The sequence below is a fragment of the Diceros bicornis genome, chromosome 15 (genome assembly GCF_020826845.1).
Source record: "Diceros bicornis minor isolate mBicDic1 chromosome 15, mDicBic1.mat.cur, whole genome shotgun sequence".
Taxonomy (NCBI): domain Eukaryota; kingdom Metazoa; phylum Chordata; class Mammalia; order Perissodactyla; family Rhinocerotidae; genus Diceros; species Diceros bicornis.
This window is the reverse complement of record NC_080754.1, coordinates 52,617,112-52,639,901: the sequence shown is the minus strand read 5'-3', so window position 1 is coordinate 52,639,901 and position 22,790 is coordinate 52,617,112. Positions and strand designations below refer to the sequence as shown.

Below are 22,790 nucleotides of genomic sequence, written 5' to 3'. Positions count from 1 at the left end.
TTTAAAATTTTAGACCATTTAAAGAATTCTATATTGTAGGCATCAAAACAAAATAAAACAGCCTTTCCTTCAACCAGAAACTTCACCTTTATTCCCTCTCCCCTTGGGGAAAAAGCCTGTGACTGCTCTACCATTATTTAATTTGTATTATATCATATGCTCTCATCATTCACACATCAAAGCCACACAACAATGCACATTGTGTATTCTGAGACATTTTTAACAATCATTTTCATGATTTGAGAAAGACTGACATAATTTACAATGGCGCTATTTTAAGCCTGCAAAGGAAACTAAATTGAATGTAGCCCATCCTGCATTGCTGGTTCCCATGAACTATGATCACGTCCTCTGACTTCCCCTCACACCAGTGGTTGTGCTAACCTTCCTGCATTTATGAAACCCCCGTCCTTGGGAAACATGTCCACTTGTTGTCATATCTTCACCGGTTATCTCAGGGCTTGACTTCTGTGTGGTATGGCCAACTATGGTAAGCAGGGAAAAGAGCTCTGAATGCTCTAATCCAGAAAGAACACAGCAGTGGGTGCGGCTGGGAAATAACCCTCTTCTCCGAGAATTTGCCAAAAAAAGTAGAACATCTTCCTCCTAACATATGTATGATCAGATCTAAATATATTTTACCACCAAACTCCTTAACCCTTAAGAATTCCTCTGCTAGGTGAGAATCCCACTCAATTCACAGTCCAGCAGGATTACAGTATCCATTTCCTAAGCACCACATTTTTTATTTTACTTTAGGAACGATGAGTCCACTTTAGGTGTGAGCTTACTTTAATGCTCCTGTGCATGTTTAATACATGCAGAAACATGATATGCCTTGTTGGTAATTGTTAAAAGAAATTCATATAAAGAATTAACTTGAAGACAAAAATGCAACATTTGTTGCTTTCATGTGATGATTGCCTTTAAGTGGAGAATGGTTGAGTTCCTAAGTCAAAGCAATAATAATTAAAAAGAAAATTTATTGAAAGATTTTATAGATCTTCAGTCACACAAAACTCACCCAGAATTTGGATTATCCCACACACCACCAAACAGGAAGTACCAAGTGACTCCACGTCTATTTTACTACTAATGATTAAAATGCATTACTACATAGACCAGTGTGCTGAGTAAGATTAAAGGACCTTTCAACTGTGAGATGATTCATAACCTTACAGAGGCTGTAACGTGTGTTAATCAGAAGAGAAGATGTGAGTCACTTCTTTTCAAATTATTCTACTGGAATATATTGACCAGAGTCTGCTTTAAAAGTATACACTAGTTAACCATATAAAATAAATATACGTACTATTCAAATTCTTTGATACACTAATTAAAACAATATGATGTAGAGGGTAGAAACATGATCCTTTCACTAGTTATACTAATTCAGCTATGAGCAATAACAAGAAATAGTAAATAAAATGTTGGAATTAAAAAGTGCACAGATTAAGAAAGCGACACCTCTCCTCTGGGCATTAAAAGGCATTGAGAAAATGTCTTGACAGGTATTCAACTAAGGTGTTGGTTTTTAAAAGGTCTGCAAATTTTGGCAAAGAAGTGTTCTCCATACACTTCATTCTTATGGCTGGATGGGTTTAAGAAAATCAAGAGGGTCTCCATGTTCAAGTAACAAAAGGTGCATTTGACTCTCCTGGTTGCACCTTCGGTTACACGGAGGAGCGGTGTCTGTGTCAGGTCTGAGAACATAGAATCTGGATGTTTCCTTGGGCAGAGGCTTTGCTTTTCTCACTTGAAGGCCTGGTCTGGCTCACTGCAAACAACCAGGCCTCCAGGTAAACGGCTCAACTGATGTTGAAGTCCATACTCTACTGTAATTTTCTCGGTAATAAGAAATTAGCCAGCAGTTAACATTGCATTTTTCTACTTATTAAACAAATTAAGAGGTATTTTGAATATATTCAGCCTATTAGAGCATGTGGTTTCTATTTGGAAAGGCTGGAGGTTTCTGTAAAGGCAGTGAGTAATTACCTTAGCGCTGGTGACTTTGGGCTCAAGCTTGGCGGTACACTGTAACAAGAGACAGTTGCCATAAACACACCAGTGGGGGTAAATCGTGGTGTGTGGCCTTCTGGTGAGAAACAGATATCAACTCTAGGTGAACCTCCTCCACTCCAAAGTCTCCACACTAACTCCTCTTTTGTTCTGAAATTACACGGCTATTATTCATAATTACCCCATGGTTCTCTGTCAGATTTTAAATTTGAAGAATGCCATCTGCTATTTAAATTTACCAATAATTACTGCAAATACATTCATGGGAAATGGTTTGCGCAATCTGATTGAAAAAGGACACCCTATAGCGCTTTAAAGAGAAACACTTGACTTCAACACAATTAAAATTCCAGATCCCAAAACTTTAGATGATAGGAATCTATATTTTCTGACTTTTATTTTAAATAATAGAGAAAGCATTAAATGGGTGAGCATAATTCGTTGTGGTCTATTCTACTCTTTTTTCCACCAAAATATAATAAATTTATCAAAATTTATTTCTGAGAAATCAGGAATTATTTGTGCCTGTAGCACTTGCAAGTACATTTTTAGAGCATTACGACCTTAGACTCAGGAATGCCTTTTTGGGACAAGAAGTCTCAAATTCTATTGTATCTTTTATTTCCCGTGACTTTCAAAAGAGCTTCCCCAAGGGAGACTAGAGCACCCTTTTGTTTATCTGCTAGTCCTCTTCAACTCCACCCAGGGAACAGAAGAACATCCGAGCAAAACAGGACTCTACTGTAGGCTGGAAAGGGAAAGAAAAGCTCTCTTGGTGCTTGGCAGCACAAAAGAGGGCTGTGTCAAGGCAAAAAGGAGGAGGGTCAGTCTCTGGCACCTCTGTGTTGGCACTGAAAATTAGGTTTTTCCATCAGGTCCTGTAGTAGTGTCTCATATACCTACTACAAACCATCGAGTATTTGTCAGAAACACTGTCTTGTAAGGGTTCCCAAGTCAGAGGTTTTGCCAACTATTGAGTATGCTTCAACCAGTTCTATGATTATCTGGATCCAAGATCAGTCTTGAAGTTTGTAGCACAACTCAATGAGTCACTGTGTTTATATGCTCCAGCCGAGCAATGGATCAAAAGAAGTCCAGAGTCGTTGCCCAGATGGACTGAGAACAACTGATTTTCTTCATGAGAGATTTCAGCACAATACAGAGAATAGGGGTGGGAGGACAGAAGAAGCAGCAAATGAGGGCTGAGTTATACTTTATTGGAAGTGTGTTGCTAAAGTGCTCTGCACGGGGACATTCCAAGTAGGTGGTCAGCTTGGATGTCTCCTGAAAACACACCGCCTGTAAATTTGCTTTAGTGCAGTGGGTTACAGAAGCAGCATGTCCAGCATCAAAGTGAAAATGTTCTGCTTTTCAAGTAACTGAGAACTACCTATCCGCAGCCTGTGATCTGCAACAACAGGGACATTAAAGGGCGTTTTATTCCCCTCTCTCTCCCCACACATACACTCACACACGTACGCATAGAGCCATAAGCCTACTTGCCAGGTGGGGTTCTTCCAGCTCTGTCTGATCCAGAACAGGTTTTTATCACTTCATCGTGTTTAGTGGTATCTGCTATTTGCTGTTTTATAAAGCCATGAACATTTTCAGTGTGAGACAAATCTGTTTGTCTCTATTAAATCCTACAACCTGGGAAGGCTTCCCTTTCATTATTTAATGACTTCTCTTTTCTCTACCTGTTATTGATTTCATCTAAAAGAAAACACCCCAGGGATCATAGACAAAATACCATGGATCTGGTTATAAAAGATTTTCTTGTAATAGACAATAGCCCCACTGGATTGGACCACAAATAGCTAATGTGGAGGCCCCCCTAACGGCCCTGCGTGGCCAGTCTCCTGATCACAGTGCCTTTTGGACGAGAGACAGATGCAGGAAGGAGGGGCTGGAGTGTTAAAAACTTACAGATAAAGGGCTTCACACTGCTGTGGATGTGCTTGTGCTGTTTGAGGCCCGACGAAGTGGCAAACGTTTTGCCACACTCCGGGCAAGCGTGGGCCCGGGCACCAACGTGCTGAGAGCGAATGTGCCGCTGAAGGTTGCTAGGGTCCGTGAAAACCTGCTAGGAAATGAGTACTGATTAATCAAGAAACTTAATGCAAGGACAAGAGAAAGAAGACCAGGAGCAACTCAAGAAGGAATTTTGTTTATTTGTTTTGTTTTTGTTTATTTTTTTTCCCCAAGGACCAAAAGAAAGTCATATTTCCAAAGTGTGAGCTTCTCTATGGTAGGGACTGTGAATTATTCAGCTCTATATCCTTAGCACAAAGTGTCCATTTTGTATCAGTTGAACAAAATAGTTGATGGCTTTATTAGACTATATTCAAGGCCTTTTTGATCTCATTTAGAGTGACTGGAGTTGAATAATAAAATGCCAGCCATGACATTATTAAAACCAGTGTGTTATTTCTATCCTTTAAACAAAGACACACTATGTACAAAATGGGGGGATTTGAGCTAAAGTATCCAAAATCTATTCATGGAATTCCCCTAAGGGTTAAATTCTAACACTGTGTTTCAGTAAGTTATCATTAAGCTACAATCATTCTTTCGGACATTGTACTAAAAGAAAAAGAAAGAAACAGCCACTCACACATCTGGGAGCAAAAACATCTCTAAAGATAATTTCAGATGTCACAATTTCCACTGGCATTAGAAAAGATATTCAAATGCAATATAAAGTTTTTGAAAATAGAAATCAACTTTCATGACACCAGGACATCTTTTAGTTAATTGAGAAACATGAAAATTAAATAATGAGAATTACTGTTCCCATAGTTCACAGTAATGGTTAAAGTTGAGTATTTTCATTGGACACTACGGCACACTGGCCACTAAGACACTACACTTTTAATTAGAACCAAATCATGATTTATGTTGGGGACTTGGTTGGAAAAATCTGCAAATGTAGAAGTCTCCCATTCTTTCTGAATAGGCATTCAGAAACTTTATGTGACTTCCTCACAAATTGCTATTAAAAGAAATTAGTAATGTGCATTGGATGAAATTTTCATTCTCCATAAGGCTATAAAACAACCCCACGCTGGCAAGCCAGTAGCGGAACCAGGAATTTACCAAGGATGTCTGACACCTAGTTCTGGAACTCACCATTAAGCCTCACTTCCACCCTTACGAAAATAAAAGGATACCCACTAAGTGTTTTTATACCCTGTACTAATGCCTGTTAGCATACAACACTCAGTCTACTTTTCTCAAGATATTTATAGTTTCCCCTCTCAAGGCTTGTTTTTATATATCATAGCAAGTGATGGATTAAGAGAGAGCAGGATGACAGAGAGAGGCCAAGTAGTCCACAAATTCACTGTACCTTGGCACAGTTCTCACATTCATAGTGCTTTCCACTGTCATGTGACATCTGGTGGCGAATTAAATTGGACTTCCAGTTAAATGCCTTGGGACACTGATCGCACTTGTATTCCCTCTCTTCAGTATGTGACAACATGTGTTTCTCTAGGCTGTTAAGAGAACAATTGATTTAATAAGACATGGTGACAAAGAAAACATTCATAAACAGAACGTCATTTTATTACTAATCCAACTGACAATTAGAGAAATAAGAAGGAAAAAGAGTGGAGGTGAGAAGGAAGAAAGACAAGAAACAGGCTTGCAACAGACAAAAGTACATTTCATGTTTCCCAGACTGTGTCTCTCACTAACACAGAGAAGTGCCCCTGTTGTTAGAATATAAATCTGATACAGCTAGCAGGGATTTGTTGCCAATTTAGGGGCATGATAAACAAACTATCTATTTGTCCAGTCCTAGATTCACCACACAATTCTAACAGCAACGAGCATTGGTAATACACACTTAATCCAAACACAAACACCCAAATAGAAAATGTTAAGAAAATGCTTAAGAACACGCATGCAGATATTCTACCTAATGTATACAACCTCAAGATTCAAAAAAGTACTTTTGGGGGCTGGCCTGGGGGCATAGCGGTTAGGTTCGCATACTCCGCTTTGGCGGCCCAGGGTCGCGGGTTCAAATTCCAGGTGCAGACCAACACACCACTCATCAAGTCATGCTGTGGCAGCGTCCCACATACAAAATAGAGGAAGATGGGCATGGATGTTAGCTCAGAGCCAATCTTCCTCAGCAAAAAAAGAGGAAGATTGACAACAGGTGTTAGCTCAGGGCCAATCTTCTTCACCAAAAAGCAAAAAAGTACTTTTGTTTCAAGCTATATCACCATATGAGAACATGAGAGAGTAAGCTGTAAGCTAACCATTCAATAAGCGACTTCTGAATATAACCCTGGGATGGATGAATGGAAGGTCGGGCAGACGGACTGATGAATGGATACGTGTGTGTATAGATATAGAAGTAGTATAGATATCGATAGAAATATTATATATATACAATCTATGAATTAAGGAGGAAAGAAAAGTGTATGATAAGGGGATTCACTATTAAAGCTCCTCAAAAGAAAGACATGGTTAAAAGTTTCTCACAAGCACAGTTTCTCTATGTTTTAAAGCTTAGAATATTTTTCCTTCTCAAACGTTTCCGTTTTCTGAAATTTGTATATGAAATCTGCATGAATATAAAGAAAAGCAAAGATTATAGATAACAGATTACTGTGATATTCAGAAGATTCTGCAACATTTTTGTTAATTAAATACACACACATAACACACTAAGATACTGATCCCAAATAAAGTAACCAGAGCTCTTTGGAGAAATAGCCTGTTTCAGATTTGAAGCATAAAATACACAAGATGGGCCTTGAACATCTTATAACGGCAAAAAGCAAGAAAGTCATAGATCATGTCAAAAGAATTAGGGTGCCAACCTGAAGAAACACCCACTGGCCAAAGATGGCAAAATTGAAGCATCAATGAGAATAATCATCTCATCTTTTAACAATAATGATGTTCAAAAGCACACAAACAGAAACTCACAGGTCATCCTTGGAAGATGCTTAAAAGCAAATATTATTCTGAAAACTAGTAACCAAAGGGACAAACTCATGCAACATGTCCTGCCTTTTCTGTATAAACTATGCTTTAGAGTGAGCAAATAAACAATGAGGAGAAGTTTCTCTGCATAGAATTAATCCAGATAATACATAATGAAAGGATGATAGAATTAGAATACATTCATTTTTCAGCCCCTAAAGAATTAATAAATCTAAGCAATCCATTATGTGCCTCCTGATGGAAATAAACGATACCATCAATGAGGGATTCTTCCTAAAACACTGAACCTCAATCTGATTAAGGCTTGGGATCTAACTATGAGGTTGTAGGAAATAGAGAGAAGGGAGAAAGATGTTAAACAATACCAAGGGAATATAATCAGCAGAATCCAGACTGGAGGAAATGCTACAGGAAAAACCACTCAGTTTCTTCTCTATACAAATTGAAATGAGAGAGAGGGAGAGTTACTGACTTTGACTGGGGAAACCTGTAAATTAGAAGAGATATAAGAGGCATGTCAGCCAATCACAATGATGGACCTTATTTTGATCTTAATTCAAACAAAAAACTCTAAAAATCATGAGATAACTGGGGGAATTTGAACACTGACTGAATACTTGATAATAGTAAGGAATCATCATTTTTAAAGTGTAGTGTCGAACTTATATTTTAAAATGTCCTTACTTTAGATTTGTTTCAAAGAATCCAAAACAAGTATAGCTGAGATAAGATTGACTTTGTGTGATAATTATTGAAGCTGAGTATATGGGGGTTGATTACAACATCCCCTCTAGTTTTGCATATATTTGAAACTTTCCATATAAAAAGGTATTTTAAAAAAAAAAACAACTACCAAGCCTGCAAGCACTTTTTCTTTTCCATGTTTCATTTTTCTGTGAGATGAACACTCTAAATTTGAGTATCAAGTGAGATCTCTGTGCGCCTAGAATATATTATCCAGTGGTTGTGTAGACTGTGTGCACGGGAGGGTGTGTGGAAAAAAAGGAGTGCCCTTTCTTACACTGTGGTAAACTAGAAATACCTTTCCCACACTTTTTCTCCTTTTCAGCTTCCTCCCTACAATTCTATTCATACTGGCACATGAACTTACTTTTCCTGCCCTATGAGTCAGTCCAGTTGGTAATACTATTCTATTTGAGCACAAATGGCGATATCTCTGCGAACAAAAGGTACCAGGAGAGAACAGGTGTGTGGAGTCACAAGAATGGCCCTATCTTTATCTACAATATGTAATCCTCTGTTTGTTACACAAATTGAAATGTTAATAAGGGAGTTAAGAGAGAGATATCAACAACTGCAGTTAACATTGAACTAAGTCAGGGACATCCTCCAAAATCATTGTACAGATTGCTATTCTCATTGTCGTCCTTCACAACCCATAAAGGCATGCCATTTGATGACATATACTATATTCTAATATATGTCAAATCATAAACCCTGAAATCCAGTGGTTAAGATTGGCCTATGCATTGAGTCTTATTCCTGTCTCCTAACACCAAGGGTATGATATAGTTTTAAGAGTATAGCACGTGGAACATAGAGGGGAGAAAGATAGCAAAGCAAGGGGAATTTTCCTTTCTTTGCTTCTGCTAATCTAGCATAAAATCCATATTGTTCCAAGGAATTATCAGCTATCAACTAATCAGTGACAGAAAGAATAAAAAGCCAAATGGTTCTCACAAAAGCAAATGTGCCTTGTTTTCACAAACATAGAAGCAATCCAGTCAGTCATTAGTGAGACTTCACTTTTCATAGAAATTTATCCCAATTTATAGAGCTTTGCTTAGCCAAGCCAAAAGTTCTGGGTTCTTCCCATCTTTTACATATCAACCATTGTTTCTTGCCCTCTTTTTCTTGGGGGCAGGGGTTTATTTTTTTCTCAACATTTTACATAAAAGATACAGAACAGAATAATACGTCATGTCAAGAAAGGATTTTTCATTTATTTAAAGTATAAAGCAACAATATAGGATTCGATAGAGTGGAAAATATTTGGGGAATGTAGGTTCTGCACATGGCTAAATTTTATATAACCAAAAATACCACTTGGATGATCAACATCAGGTTGCATAGTGACATGCTATATCGATCTGGCTGAGCTACTGAAAGTGAGTTCTGAGGGTTCATCCAAAGCCAGATAATTAGCTTTCCTGATTGTTTTCCACTGAATGTTTGACTGAAGGAACTAAACCAACAGTTGGTTTTGGCATTAGGTAGGGTTGACTCAGGCTTAATCTCACAGCGAGTAAGAGTAAGAAGCTTTCTCCACCTAAGTGTAGCTATACACTTCTAGTAGGAAGTAAGAACTACATTTTAGTGTTCAGTCTGTCAATTTTTGTTTTGTAATGCTGTCCACTATTTTTGATAACAAAATTAAAGGAAATAAACTTACTCTCTGGCATCAGAGAGATTGCTTTACAGTATAAATACTTACCCAGTGGTAATTATTAGCTTCATTTTGTTTTTTAATTTGGGCACAATTATATCTAGGAGACATGCTGTAACTTTTTGACTACAAATCCATGTTTTACCAAACATATATAACAGATTTATTCTCTATGCAGATTTATAATTAAGTAGTAAAGAGTTTAAAGGGTACTGGGAAAGCCCTCTTAGTCCCCAGTAATAATATTCTCTCTAATAGCTAAATTAGGCCTGAATTTTCAAAGCTAGAGACTTATTCTTTTGACTCAGTCTCCTCAAGGAATGGGTTATATTTGATGCCCTTTTAGTCATTTACACAATAAAATGAATGACTACTATATGAAATCCTTTCCTATAAGAGGCATAACTAGGAGAAGAGGGTGCAGGGCAATCAATAGAGGTGGAAGGAGAGGGAGGAAGAGGAGGCACTGAAGAAAGAAAGGAAACCAAAGGGTAAACTGGGATAGGTGGAGTGTGCAAGGCAAACTGTGAGTAATTCACACTCTGAGTAAGGCCAGTTGATACCCATTTAAATACAATGATGATATGTTCAGTTGAAATTCTCATTATAGGTTCCCCAAGGATCATTTCCGGATTTGAAAGCAAAGTAATGAATACAATTATTAAAAATGTTTGTGAATCAAGGCAAAAACCATTACGTGGAAACAAACCCATAAAAAAAAAACCTCTTGGCTGGTTACATACTTCTCTGATCTGAAAGACCATTTTGTAGCATAATTATCAATATAGTTTTCAAATAGTAGAAGTATTTAAGTATTTAATAGAAGTAAAAATTGTTCTTGAATTAAATTCAAAGGGCTATAAAAAGTTAATATATCACTGAAATATGATTTTCATTTTGTTAAACATAAGTACTAAAGAATTATTTCATTTAGACCATGTTTATATTTTCCCTTATAGGAAATTCAACATTTTCTCCACGGAGCATGCTTCTCTTATTCTTTTATATACGCGCAGTTTAGATAGATAGTTGAAATTAAATCCTTGGGTTACATGGATCTATCAAAAGACTATTTATCTGTCATTAAGTGAGTACCAGAATCAGTCTTTTTTTTATCATATAACTGTTTCTAGAGGCAGCTTTACTCTTTGGCAGAATATTACTTTAATTAGCATCATTGTTATTCTAGCACTCTTGATTCTTCCTCTAGGTCATATTTTACCATAACATTAAGATTTCAGTCGCCAACAACACTACTGAAACAATAACAAACATTATTTTCCATCTGGCATCAAAATAACTAATTCCAACTTCATTGTAAATATTTTACAGATGAAGAATTCCCAGGGAAAAAGGATTTCTGAACATGCCACTAACACACTTGTCAGGTTCATTGCAGTTCCAAATTTCCCATCTGCATAAATTCTGAAAATTCAGCATAACAACATTTTCTTGCAGAGTAAATAAACACATTTTACAGTGCAACATGCCATTTCTAACCTTTGCAAATCAGGAAAAACTTGGTCACATTCCTTACACTCCTGGATTGCATGTATCTCTCGGAGATCATTTTCACCTTCGAGTTTTTGTTGAAAGTCCTCTTCTACCATTGAAAACGCTGAGTGAGGGGTACTGCACGGGAACTTTTGATGATCTGCTAGTTCAGCCTTGGACTCAAAGAGCTGGTCACAGTCCTCACAGCGATATTGCCGTTCTTCTGTGAAAATAATTCAGGTGTTACTAGGACGGGACAATCAGGAAGTGCCACCACAAGCCAGCAGGTCTTACTGAGTTACGGAAGACATAACAGAAACTATTTGGTTGCCATTTCCACTACTTCAGTTTAACATGGATTAGAAATAACATATGTAAAGAAGCCAGGACAGAGCCTAGAACAAGAACATAAGTGATTACTGTGGCTACAGTACAGCCTTCTTATCAGATAAAACTTTATAACTAAACCCTTCCAGGGTTTAATAGTCACAGGATATTAAAAGTAATAATGACTACTTACTGAGCACCATCTATTTCCTCAGCCCTGTGCATGGATTATTGATGTTCCTTAAAACCTGATTATGAGGAATTGTATGTCAGATTTTTATCCCAGTTTTCAGATAAGGGTATCGAAGCTCAGAGAACCAGTAACCAGTCAGAGATTATGGGGCTAAGTGGTTGCGCCAGGATTTGAACCCATCTCCACCCCATAACTTTCTCACTCTGCCATGTTACCTGGAGGGTACATGGGACATGGAGTTCCTACCTGAGCCATGCTTAGGCCTGGTTAATATCAGTAACCTTGGAAATGCGTTAACATTTATCATTACTCATAGTGGGAGATAGGATGTTTTTAATACCTTTCTAGCCTAATTTATGTTACGCTGGGGTCAGTGCTAATTGACATGGCTTTGTTAAACAGCAAAGGTATCATGAATTTGTGCTTAAATCAGTAAGATAAATAAATGGTAATAGTGGAGACTAGAAATAACAAGGTTACACCGTGTTAGGTGGTAAATGGTATTGTTCCTATTCTTTCCATTTGAATGGCTTTTAGCCGGCGCATGAGGCCACACTACACACAGATCACACAGAGACAACCACAGAAGTCTTGAAAACACCTCACAATGCTGAAAGATACCCAGGGCAACAACATGATACGTAATCCGTTGTAGAGACTTACAGCCAGGACCTATAGCCAGTTGTTCACTGACTGAGTGTTTTTGAGGGAATATTTTAGTCATCGACCAAATGCTAGGCATTAGGGAATGAATATATAAGAAACTCAAGAGGATACACATGTGAACGGAGTGTGATATATTTTATGACAGATGCATGCATAGGACCTCTGGGAGCCCAGAGGAATGTGCCTAATCCATCTAATCTGAGGGAAGGGGGTTCAGAAAAGGCTTTGTAATGAGTAAGAATCAGCCAGGTGAAGTGGGATGAGGGAGGACGTTTCAGGCAGCGGGAACAGCATGGAGCAACGGTGAAGGTAAGAAAGAACAAGGCAGGCTGATGGAAAGGCAAAGCTATAGTCAAGTATGACAGGTTTACAGGGTGAGCACAGGGGAGGAGTAGGAAATGAAGTTAGAGAGGGTAGCAGGTCACTAGGGGCTTTTTAGGTCCATGCTAAGAAGGGAAGAGAAAGCCGCTGAAAGTTGGAAAGCCTGCTGCCGCTCGAGAAGCCAAGCAGAGGGGTCAAACGGGACACTGCTGCTGTAATCCACATAAGGTACTGTGTGAGTGTAAACCACATCAACAGCAGAGGGGCCAGAACGGTAGAAAAACTACTATGTCGAGTCAATAGGGTTCACCAACTTGGACGCAGAGGGAGGGGGAGGCATTCTAAAATAAATCACCTCAGCTCTAAAGGCAGGTTTCTCAATGACACTAACTAGACAATGAAAATGTTGCCTGTTACACTATTAGTCTGTTACACTATTCACATATTTAAGACCTAAATTTAGCATCTCAGCCAGCGGTGTGAACACAAACAGAACTTCCAGGCCACTTAATACATGGAAAAGGCCTAGGTTTTAGAGACAGCAAGACCTTGGTTTGAATGCTGACTCTACCACTTTCTAGCCACATGGTCTTAGCCAATTTACTTAGCCTTATGTAGCCTCCGCTTCCCTATCTGTATAATGGAAAAATTCCCTTCTTACAGGTTTGATCTACGTGTAAAAGGTTAAATGAGACAATAAATGGAGAGCCTATAATATCTAGCATATAGTAGGTGTGCAGTGCATGTTCTTATTTTCTCTTCCATAAGAAACATTAAATCCTAGAAGTATAAAATATAAATAACCATTTAAACATATAAACATTATATATAACATATATGGTATATGTATGGATATAGATATGGATCTGACACATTGGAAAGGAAAAGCAACTGATGGGTTCAAGAGTGTTTAAAGGCAGGTAATTTATAAATGATAGCCCTAAAAGAAGAACAGTCACTTCTATTTAGGCTTTTTAGAATATTAAACTAATCATTTTTATTGCACAAAAATAACTGAAAATCTTTTTAGATCTAACATTCACTAATGAAAGATGCCTTGCACCAGAGAAAGCCCAAATGACATTTGTTATCATCTAAGCACTCCCCGCTATCAAAGAGCCCTTTCCCACTGGGTCAGACGCCCCATTCAGGCTCAAACTCTACCAGGCTAGTTGAGAACTCTAGGTTTCTAAAGCCATTTGCTTGTCAGATTTCTAAAAAGAAAACAATTTCCAAAAGGCTCCCCCAAATACAACTGGTATAATCTACAAAGAGGCAGAATGTAGCTCAGCCAAAAGAAAAAACGTTCAAGTAAAGAGCCAGCCAATAGTGGTAGCTTCCTTCGCAGGAGCTACGGAAGCAGAGGCTGAGGTTCCCCCATTTGGAAGGGCCAGGCAGATGGGAGATGGCGTGATCCCCACCTCTCAAGTAAGTCAGGATGGATAACCCATCCCAGTGTCCTTCCAACTACAAAACACTCCAAAGACACCTCTAGATTATGTTGACTCAAATCACATTATATTAGGAGAAAGAAATAGGAAAGAGAAAGAAAAAAGTATTAAATTCTCATCCCAATGATACACATCATTACAAGTAAAATCTTCCCTTTATCTTACCTGAACATGTATCACTAGGAATTATAATTCTTTTTGATCCCCCCTTCATTTGATTTAAAATAGGTCTCTGGCAAATAAAAATTCCTCTGGCCCCAAAATTTCCTCATCTGTGCTTTTCTCAAAATCCCCATCCTCCCAACCCCCTCCCATATAGTCATACTGGCTAGGATTTTACTGAAGTAGAAACACTTTTCCCAGTAATAGAACACTGGATGGGAGAACACCCACTAGAGTCATGGAAGCCCAAAACCGAGCTCCCTGGAAAGACTTTCACGTATAGTGAAAGGATTCTCACCATAGTCTAAGGCATTGAAAAAGGTTTAACTATGTGACACCTCAGTCCAAATATTCAAAATTCCTTTGACCTCCACTTCAGGGAAGACCTCTGCTTACTTGAGCTTCACCTCATATTAGCCAGATACCAAACCAAGAAAACAGCTGTTTCAAAAGAAGAAATTTGTTAAAACTGACATTGAATAGCCAGGGAAACTAACAGATGCCAAGTGTGATGGACCGTTTTGGACGCTCCATCACAGTCTCCAAATGAGGGCGAGGAGGATGGTGGCATAAGCGGTACTGACCGTGGATATCCGGCGCCATAGTTTCATGGGGATAGTCTTCACTCTTCATGAATAGCAGGAGCTCCTCTCCCGGTGCAATGTCTGCGACTACTCTATAAAATATCTTCAGAACACAAAGAAAGGGTGGGGTGGGAAAGAGAGAGAGAGGTGAATACCAAGACAAGGCAAGATAACACTAAGGTATCTGTACATTTTCTCACACCGTAACAAAAATATTCCTTTTTATTTTTTCAAAGAATTATGACTTCCTATTTTATATACTGAAAATTAGCCCCCAGATGATACATGGAAAGCTGTGACTTTCATGCCAATTCACAAATCTTTTCCAAATCCTACTTCACAAATCAAATTTTCTTAATGCAAGGCTTGCTGTGTCACATATACCCTGTGTAATGTTTAACAAAGAGCTCTCCCTTCTCTGAAGTCTTCACTCGAGTGAACCACACACATACTCACAGAGTTGAACGTGTCTTGCATTCTCCAGCAGTGGCTGAGCTAAGGGTGGCGGGGGCACAATTACCCCCTTGAGCATGTTCTCAAAAGTAGCACCTTCTCAACAAGGTGTTTTTAAAATAATAGGTTGGAAGGACATGACAGAAAGAATCATGACAGCAAGATCTGTAGAGAACAGAATCAAAGGAGCGTATTTTGTTTTTTAAAAACTTAATCCCTCTCTCACCAATCAGAAGTGGTACACCCAGATCCAGGACATGCCCTCATGCCCCAGCTCCTGATTCCACTTCTTGAAAGCAGGCATTATGCCTTTAATTGATTCATTTACAGGGGTTTGGGGGTGGTGATTATTCTCCTTGCTTTCTAGCAAAATGCCAAAGAGAGGAAGGATTTAATAAATCCATTAATGACTGACTAAAAAGCGTTGGGGCAAGTGTGGAAAGAACCCTGACCTATAATTTCCAAGAGCTGCCTACCTTTCCCCTAACCAGCTCTGTGACCTTAGGCAAGTCATTGCCCAATTTACTTTCCCAGGCTTCAGAGGTTTTTTCATTTATAAAAGCATTTAATTCGCAGTAAATACAAATATCAAATCATTTATGTTATACACCTGAAACTAATATAATGTTACATCAATTATATCTTAATTAAAAAAGCATTTAATCATGAAAATATTTAAGGTGCTTATTCATTTTACCATACAAATGTTCTTAGTTTTTAATTTTATTCTGAGATTATTAAACAACAATTCTGTAACCAGATAGAGGCTATGGAAGAAAGAATGAAGTTATATAATTAACAGGTGAAAAGGAGACCAATTACACTCACTCACACACAAAAATAATACCACCAAAAGCAACAACAAAACTAGGGATTCGATTCTGCTCAGTCTCAATCCAACAAGGAGAAAAATCACATAACACAAACTAAGACATGGGAAGAATATATTTTTAGAAGACATTGCTTTAACTATGGTTTCTTGCAGGACTATTTGATATTTCAAACTGAGAAAAGTTGAGTAAATTACTGTCTTATAAGATCAACAGAAATGAGCATAACTTTAATTGTATTTATCTATTTGTTTATCTTTCAAAAAGCAGAAGACATTAAACATAAGTACGTGCCCCTTTATTCCAGTAGGTGGCTCTAAAGTCCAATTGTTTATTTTTCTATCAAAAAACCAGAGCACAAAATTGTGCTAAATTCAAAAAATAACTCAATGAAGAGTATTTTCTGGTTAGTTTCTTTCCTGGCGAAATGAAATCACTTTTTTCATTCAGCAGTAATTTAACCATGTGAAGTTGGTTTATAAAAAATAAAGCCAATATAAAATGTTGCTATGTTATAACACAACCTAAGATTCTTTATATCTATCCATAGATAGAATTAGACTACCTTGGGAAAATTACTCCTTGTTACGTGCTATTTCCTATAAAAACCAGTGAATTTAGAGTTTGTATCTAATTAACCCTAACCTTCACATTTTCCCCTCTTTGGAAGTACACTGAGAGAAATAGTTCTGCTCAAAAGTTATCAGACTAAAAAAAAAACATAGTGTTCATTTGCTTTTTTCCCCTAAACCTTTCAGTTAAATGCTTGTAAGCACCCTGTTTCATTCTGGAGTTCTATTTCCCCTTAGAAAACAATGGACTTCTCTCAACAGTTTGAATCACCTCTTTTTTTGGCATCTCTCAAAGGTTTAACTTATTAGCTTCCTTTCCAACAACATGTTGACATTTGAATTGTGACATATTAGAACTTTTTGGTGGCTTCTCGGAAATAGTGAGGTTAAAGAGACAATACCCTGCAAGACCGTAAAACAGTGCAATTGTCTCTTTTGGGGAATGCTGCGTAGACACACATGCCAGATCATTTTAAGAAAGTATTATGATATCATTATTTCTTTGCGGTCCATTATTAATCATGTCGCCTTTAATTCCATTTTAGATTTACTCCATCCAATGTGAATAGTCCAAGAAACAAAAGAAAATGATGGATACACTGTAACTATATATTATAAAGACAATTCTCTTTGCCGGGACATAGATCACTACCGTAATTTCCCTTTAAGTGTCCAGATTGTCATGTGAAGAATATTGAGCGCATAAAAAGTAAAAGACACAGAAGAGTGTTGATGTTGGCTTTATTTACTGGAGGTAAAAGGTGACATTCCAGGCCATGAAAGGCAAGGCAAAGTAGAGTGGGTTTTAACTTCAGGGTGTTCTTTTCGATTTTAAGCGAATTTTTATGGTGCTCATGAAACTGAGGTTTGAAAAGAACTGGCAAGCGCCAGATGTAATGAGGGCAGATTCTGGGCATGCTTCCCCATATAGCAGTAAGAATGTGCCTCGAAGGCCCATCTACCACACCCTCACAAATCTAGGGTTTTTTCAAGGTGTTGCTACCACTTGCGATCTTCATTATATCTCATCTCTTAGGATCTTAGAGAGACTTAACTAAAATTATGTTTTTCCTCCTATAATTACAATGGCCCAAAAGTATGATTTAAATATTTGAATCCAGAGATGTCTACATATAAAGTTAGTTCAAGTTCTAGCAATAATAATATACCAGCAGGCGTTTGAGAAGTGAGAGGAGTAGTTTAAACAAAACATAATGACAATTTGTTGCCTCAAAATAAGTGTGGGGGAATGATGGAATGTAATCTTGGAGGAATCAAGCCTGTCAGAAAATTAGATATCACATCTATGCTTTAATGTTATAAAATAGATCTTTCAGCAAATAAAAATACAATAAAGAACAGAAGTGATTTATGCAGATTTTCTTGTAGGTTTGTATATTAAGTAGGCTTGACCACATTTATAAAAATACAGTAATAACATCTTTAAAATCGGTATATTCTTAAAATCTCAGCTATATCGCAGTCCTGTGAATCACACGTCATCTGAGTTATGTACCAGAAGCAGAGGCACTGCTAATATAACCTCTCTGGTTTTTGTGTTGGAGAAACATGGAAGGAAATCAATTACTCTCTTAAATTCCATAAAAGAGCTAACAGGTCTCCTCTCCCATCAGGGGTTTATGGAAAAAGTTATCTGGATCCAAAATAAAAATTCCCTGGATCTGGGATTTTGTGATGAATTCAACTCAAGTTTATAAAGAGGGGCTCAAAATGCTCGAACACTTAGAAAGTAAGTTTGAATTGATACAAAACGGTTGTTGATTTATTATTTTTCTACATCTCTCTCAGATTGCTCTATTAGAAGAAAAAGACTCAATTCCTCCCAATATAAGGTGAAAGATAAGAGGAATGGGGCTTTATAATATAAGAAAATATGATTATATGGAAATTCCATTTTTTAAAAAGTCATGATAAACACTTTAAAACTGTGTTAAATCCTCTAGAGTTTTCTATTTGGTAGCTAATACCAAATTTCAGAAGTACCACATGATACAGACATGACTTAACACTCCATACATCTGAAACTTCAAAGTTGAGGTGGTCTTTTCATTCTATCGTACAAAAATTTAATTTCCCAGTATCTTGCTGGACTCTTTTCATTTTTTCAGAAAGCCATATTTCTATCTCTGTAAGTATGATATTATATTTGGATCTCTGGATACTTCAATTTATAAGACTAAATATTTATAGTAAATATTTTAATAACAAATCCTTTTGTATTCTTTTAATTTTTTAATTTGCTAAAATAGCACACTAGTGAAATTTTTGAATATGTTTTTCCAATTCTAAATCATTAAGATATTTGAAAATAAAAATAGAAATTCAAATTCATTACTTGAAAATAAAAATGGAAATCTCCCAAAATTGTTCACTGGATTACTACTGTTGAAATTCACAATTTAAGGCATAAATATAATTATACATGTATATAGTAATTACTCTACACAAAATTATTATACTTAATTTATTTTAATCAAACCTTGAAACCAGTTCCGAATGCCAAAAAAATATCCATTCAGGTAATACCACAAGGCCAAGCTGGGAATAAAAGGCAGTGGTGATATGGATTTGATTTTAATAAATTTTAGACTTCCAAAAGGTATATTTTCATATGATGTTATACATAAATATATATATGCTTGTATATTGTATATACTTATATGTGACATATAAATGTGGCAAAGTATACGTTTGGGGAAATTTTAAAATTTACATAATATATTAGCAATCTCATATTTTATAATTAATATAAATAAATGTTTAAGGGCATATGATTAATTTTAACCATATATCATATAATTTATATGTAATTAAATATTATATATTGTATATTGTACGTAATATATATGTTATACATAATTATATGTTATGTATAGTTGGAATTGGAATTAATCATATTTCATTAAATATTCATTTTCTTTTGTTATTTAAGCCCAAGAGGACAGCCACTAAAGAGAGCATGGACACTTATTCCCATTCCGATAGGAAAGTTAACAGGCTATAAAAGACTTCCAGACTAATTCTGTTTTATACTGTCAGGGCCTGTGTTCAACCTAATCCTTTGTCAAATTGATGATGCTACCATTTGTATTTATAAATGGTAATAAAGTGGGTTCTTGTTTATTACCCTATAAAATAGAAAAATCTAGAATCTGTCAGACCAGCCTTGCTGTCTACTTGGCTATGCTCGGATCGATTTAAAGTATTATGTTTGCACTATTGAAACAGAAGAAAAATTCAGTGCACAAGAGGGAAAAAAAAAAGAAAGAAAATACATCATTTACTTTTAAAAAGATGAACAAGGCCTCATTGTTATGAATCCCCGTTTATTTTTCCTGGTGAAGCACTGGAAGTTTCATTTATGCTTAATAGACTGCATTTGGCATGTCTAAAAATGACAGAAGTGTGAATTATGAATGGCCTTCAACCTATCCAGGAAGTTGTAATAATTGAAATAATAGAGAAATGTACTCCCTGCAAAATCTGTACTGAGAGACAACTTTTTCAGACTATTGCTGTCTTTTCACTTTGAAGCTGACAGTTGATTTCTTCCTCTCCTAGCTCCCAACATTCAGCCTGAACGCTTTGTTTTCTACAGCTTCACTCAATCTAGCACTCAGAGGACTGGGAAAAGCTGAATGGAACCTTAACATTTGGAGGGTGCGTGGAAGGGGGGTAGCTGACAGTTTGCCTATGTGAACAAAGTCAACATTTGATATGAACACATCTGTCAGTCTTGGTGCTGCAGAGAGGTGACATCAAGTCCATGGAGACAATGTGTGCATATGTGCTGGCTTTAGGAAACACAGCCTGGACCCCTGCGCTACCCCCAGCAATGTGGGAAACCCCAACTCAGGAGAGCAGGAGAGACATCAAGTTTTTAGCCTATGGAAGAAAGACCCTGTTATACCTTCTAAGCCTAATTAGTAAGACATAACGAGATGTGTCTTACAGCAGACAGAGATTGATGATAGAAAGTAAAGATATTTGTCCAACAGAATAAAAGCTTTATCATGGCCAAGCTTTGCCAAAGCAAACCAACCTTAACTTCCTTAGTTTTTCCAAAGAGATGGTATCCTGTATTTGTCTTTAGGGTGACAGTCTAAAGACTAGAAAATATTAATTGAGAAATATCAGGTACTGTCTTGCTATATCTGCTTCCAAAATGAAAAACAGGTATCCACTGGGTATTTTCAGGACACAAATATTAATGGAGGAGAAGTGTTTCCTCCTACGTTTTTATCTCTTCGTTAATAACACGAAGAGAAAGCCAAGTACAATTTATGGGATGAAACAAAACAGAGAGAATTGACTGTTGGTTCTAGTTTGCATAAACAGAGCAAGTGGTAAAGTCCACATATTATTATACCTGGAGCCTAGGTAGTATCCAGCCTAGAAGCCTTGCAAGTTGTCCCTTTAAGTAATCTCTCTCTCTCTACAGACCCCACAAGAAATATCCATTAGCCACCTGTCTTTAATGTGGCCATTTCATCTGATCCTATGAAAACTGATCATTCTGAACAGTTTCAGAGTGTTTGGGAAGAGTTCCATCATTACATGATGAGGAAGCTAAAGGTCCTCTTTGGGTTTTTCACTAGGCTGGTGGCTTTTCTTGCGTCCTTGACCAATACATTTTTCTCCTTGATGGCTTGTAATGCATTTTGACGACTATTCTCGTGGAGCCATTCCAGAAATAGCTGGAGTCTAGTATGAGTGTGATGCTTTGAGATCTTCCTGAGTGAAAGGTGTTATATACATACAAACACCAATTACTTAAAACGTGCACAGAATACTTCCGTCATCCTCTGTTTCCACTTACGTGGCCTGTGAGTCTTAATAAAATTCCTAGTCTGTGTAGTGTTATGACAGTGTTGTGTCCTGGGCATTATTACACGGGGGAAGCTTTCTGGGGGGAGGGGTGCTGTTTGTTTTACCATGTAAATATCAAATGGCAAACTGTGTCTGAGCCAGTTTCATCTTCGGGTGAAGGAAGTAACTTACCAGCCAGACAACATCCCCCCGAAGTCAGCTTAGGCACCGATCACAAAGACAGCCTCTGGCCATTGCCGGCTGGCATTCATCTTAAAACAGCAGAGCATAACTTTGGTGTAAAAGTGGAACTTGACTTAACAGCAAAGCAAAGAAAATGCCCAAAGCCAATAATAATTTTAACATCAAAAGAGGTCATAGAAAATGTGGGCAGAAATCCTTGTAAAGCAAGAGCAAATTAACAAATTACCTGACAGTTGATGCAAATGTTTTTAAAAAGTGGAAAGAGGCTAACAAGTTACATTTTGCTTTTTACACAGCTGATCTTCCCTGTTTGCACAAATCACATTAACTGAATGATGCAGGAAAACATATCTTTTTCCTCAGTAAAAAGCCAAAGACAATAACTTGATAATTGAGCCCATTATAAGCTTGCAATAATAATACTGTTCTAGTGTCACAGCAGTCTGATAGAACCACTGACGTGGACCTGAGGAGAGGGAGAGCGGGTGTGCCAATTCAGCCATGAACGTCCTGGAAGCAGTTAAAACTTTATAAGGTAAAGCACAAACGAGAACAATGTCTGTTCCAAGTGAAAACACTGTAGAATCTTGCTGCTGTTCATTAACCACAAGAGAGCTGGCAGAATCCCCTAAGTGAATTCTGACCTTGTATTCTCTGAGGGGTGCTCATTCTTCTATATCTTATTTCTTCAAAATATACATCAGGCCTTCGATAATCTCGTATCGACACATTTCTTTTTATTCAGAGTGAACAGCAGACTTCTCTTATTCTACTTACTAAATATCAGCTGTCAAGGGCCTGTTTAAAAATAAAAGGACTTATCACCTGTGTAAATGACAAGATTAATAACTTCTTGGGTTTCTGAGAACTTTACTCTACTTATAGACCATGCTAGGGCAGGCCAGGAGGGTGAGTGAAATCGTGCAGAATACATCCCCACATATAAAATGCTACCCCAAAGTATACACCCAGATCATTCTAATTGTCATGAGTGGAAAAGCAGGTCTTAAGTCTAAAAAGTCAGCTTACAAGAACTGTGCCTTAGTGATCTGTCTGATTAAACCAATCTAGTTTCACCACGAAGAAGTATTTGAGGAAATCTTGTGACCAGAGAGCTATTCCATTAGTACACAAAAACGTGTGAACATGTCATAGACGAGAACTGGCCTTGTTTGAGGTGGACAGGGGGTCTGCGGTTCATCTTGCCTTTGATTTAGGTGAAGGGCATAGAAATGTGGAGGTATGAAGAAACTTATCAAAGGATGAGGGAAAGGCAGGAGCAGGTGACACCAAATCTAAACCAACATGCTAC

At 37.3% G+C, this 22,790-nt stretch overlaps 1 protein-coding gene across 5 annotated transcripts in view; it reads right to left on the bottom strand.

Annotated features, from left to right (window-relative positions):
• The window catches only part of MECOM (MDS1 and EVI1 complex locus), a 346,247-nt gene that overhangs the window by 35,165 nt on the left and 288,292 nt on the right, over positions 1–22,790 (bottom strand). For 3 of the 5 annotated variants that reach the window (XM_058556392.1, XM_058556390.1, XM_058556391.1), the window contains exons 4-7: positions 14,590–14,692; positions 10,892–11,108; positions 5,369–5,516; positions 3,946–4,102 (exon numbers count right to left, since the gene is read on the bottom strand). In XM_058556392.1, coding sequence (XP_058412375.1) covers positions 3,946–4,102; positions 5,369–5,516; positions 10,892–11,108; positions 14,590–14,692 — 625 coding nt within the window. The remainder of the gene's footprint in view (positions 1–3,945; positions 4,103–5,368; positions 5,517–10,891; positions 11,109–14,589; positions 14,693–22,790) is intronic. The other 2 variants (XM_058556393.1, XM_058556395.1) reach the window with 1 other exon arrangement.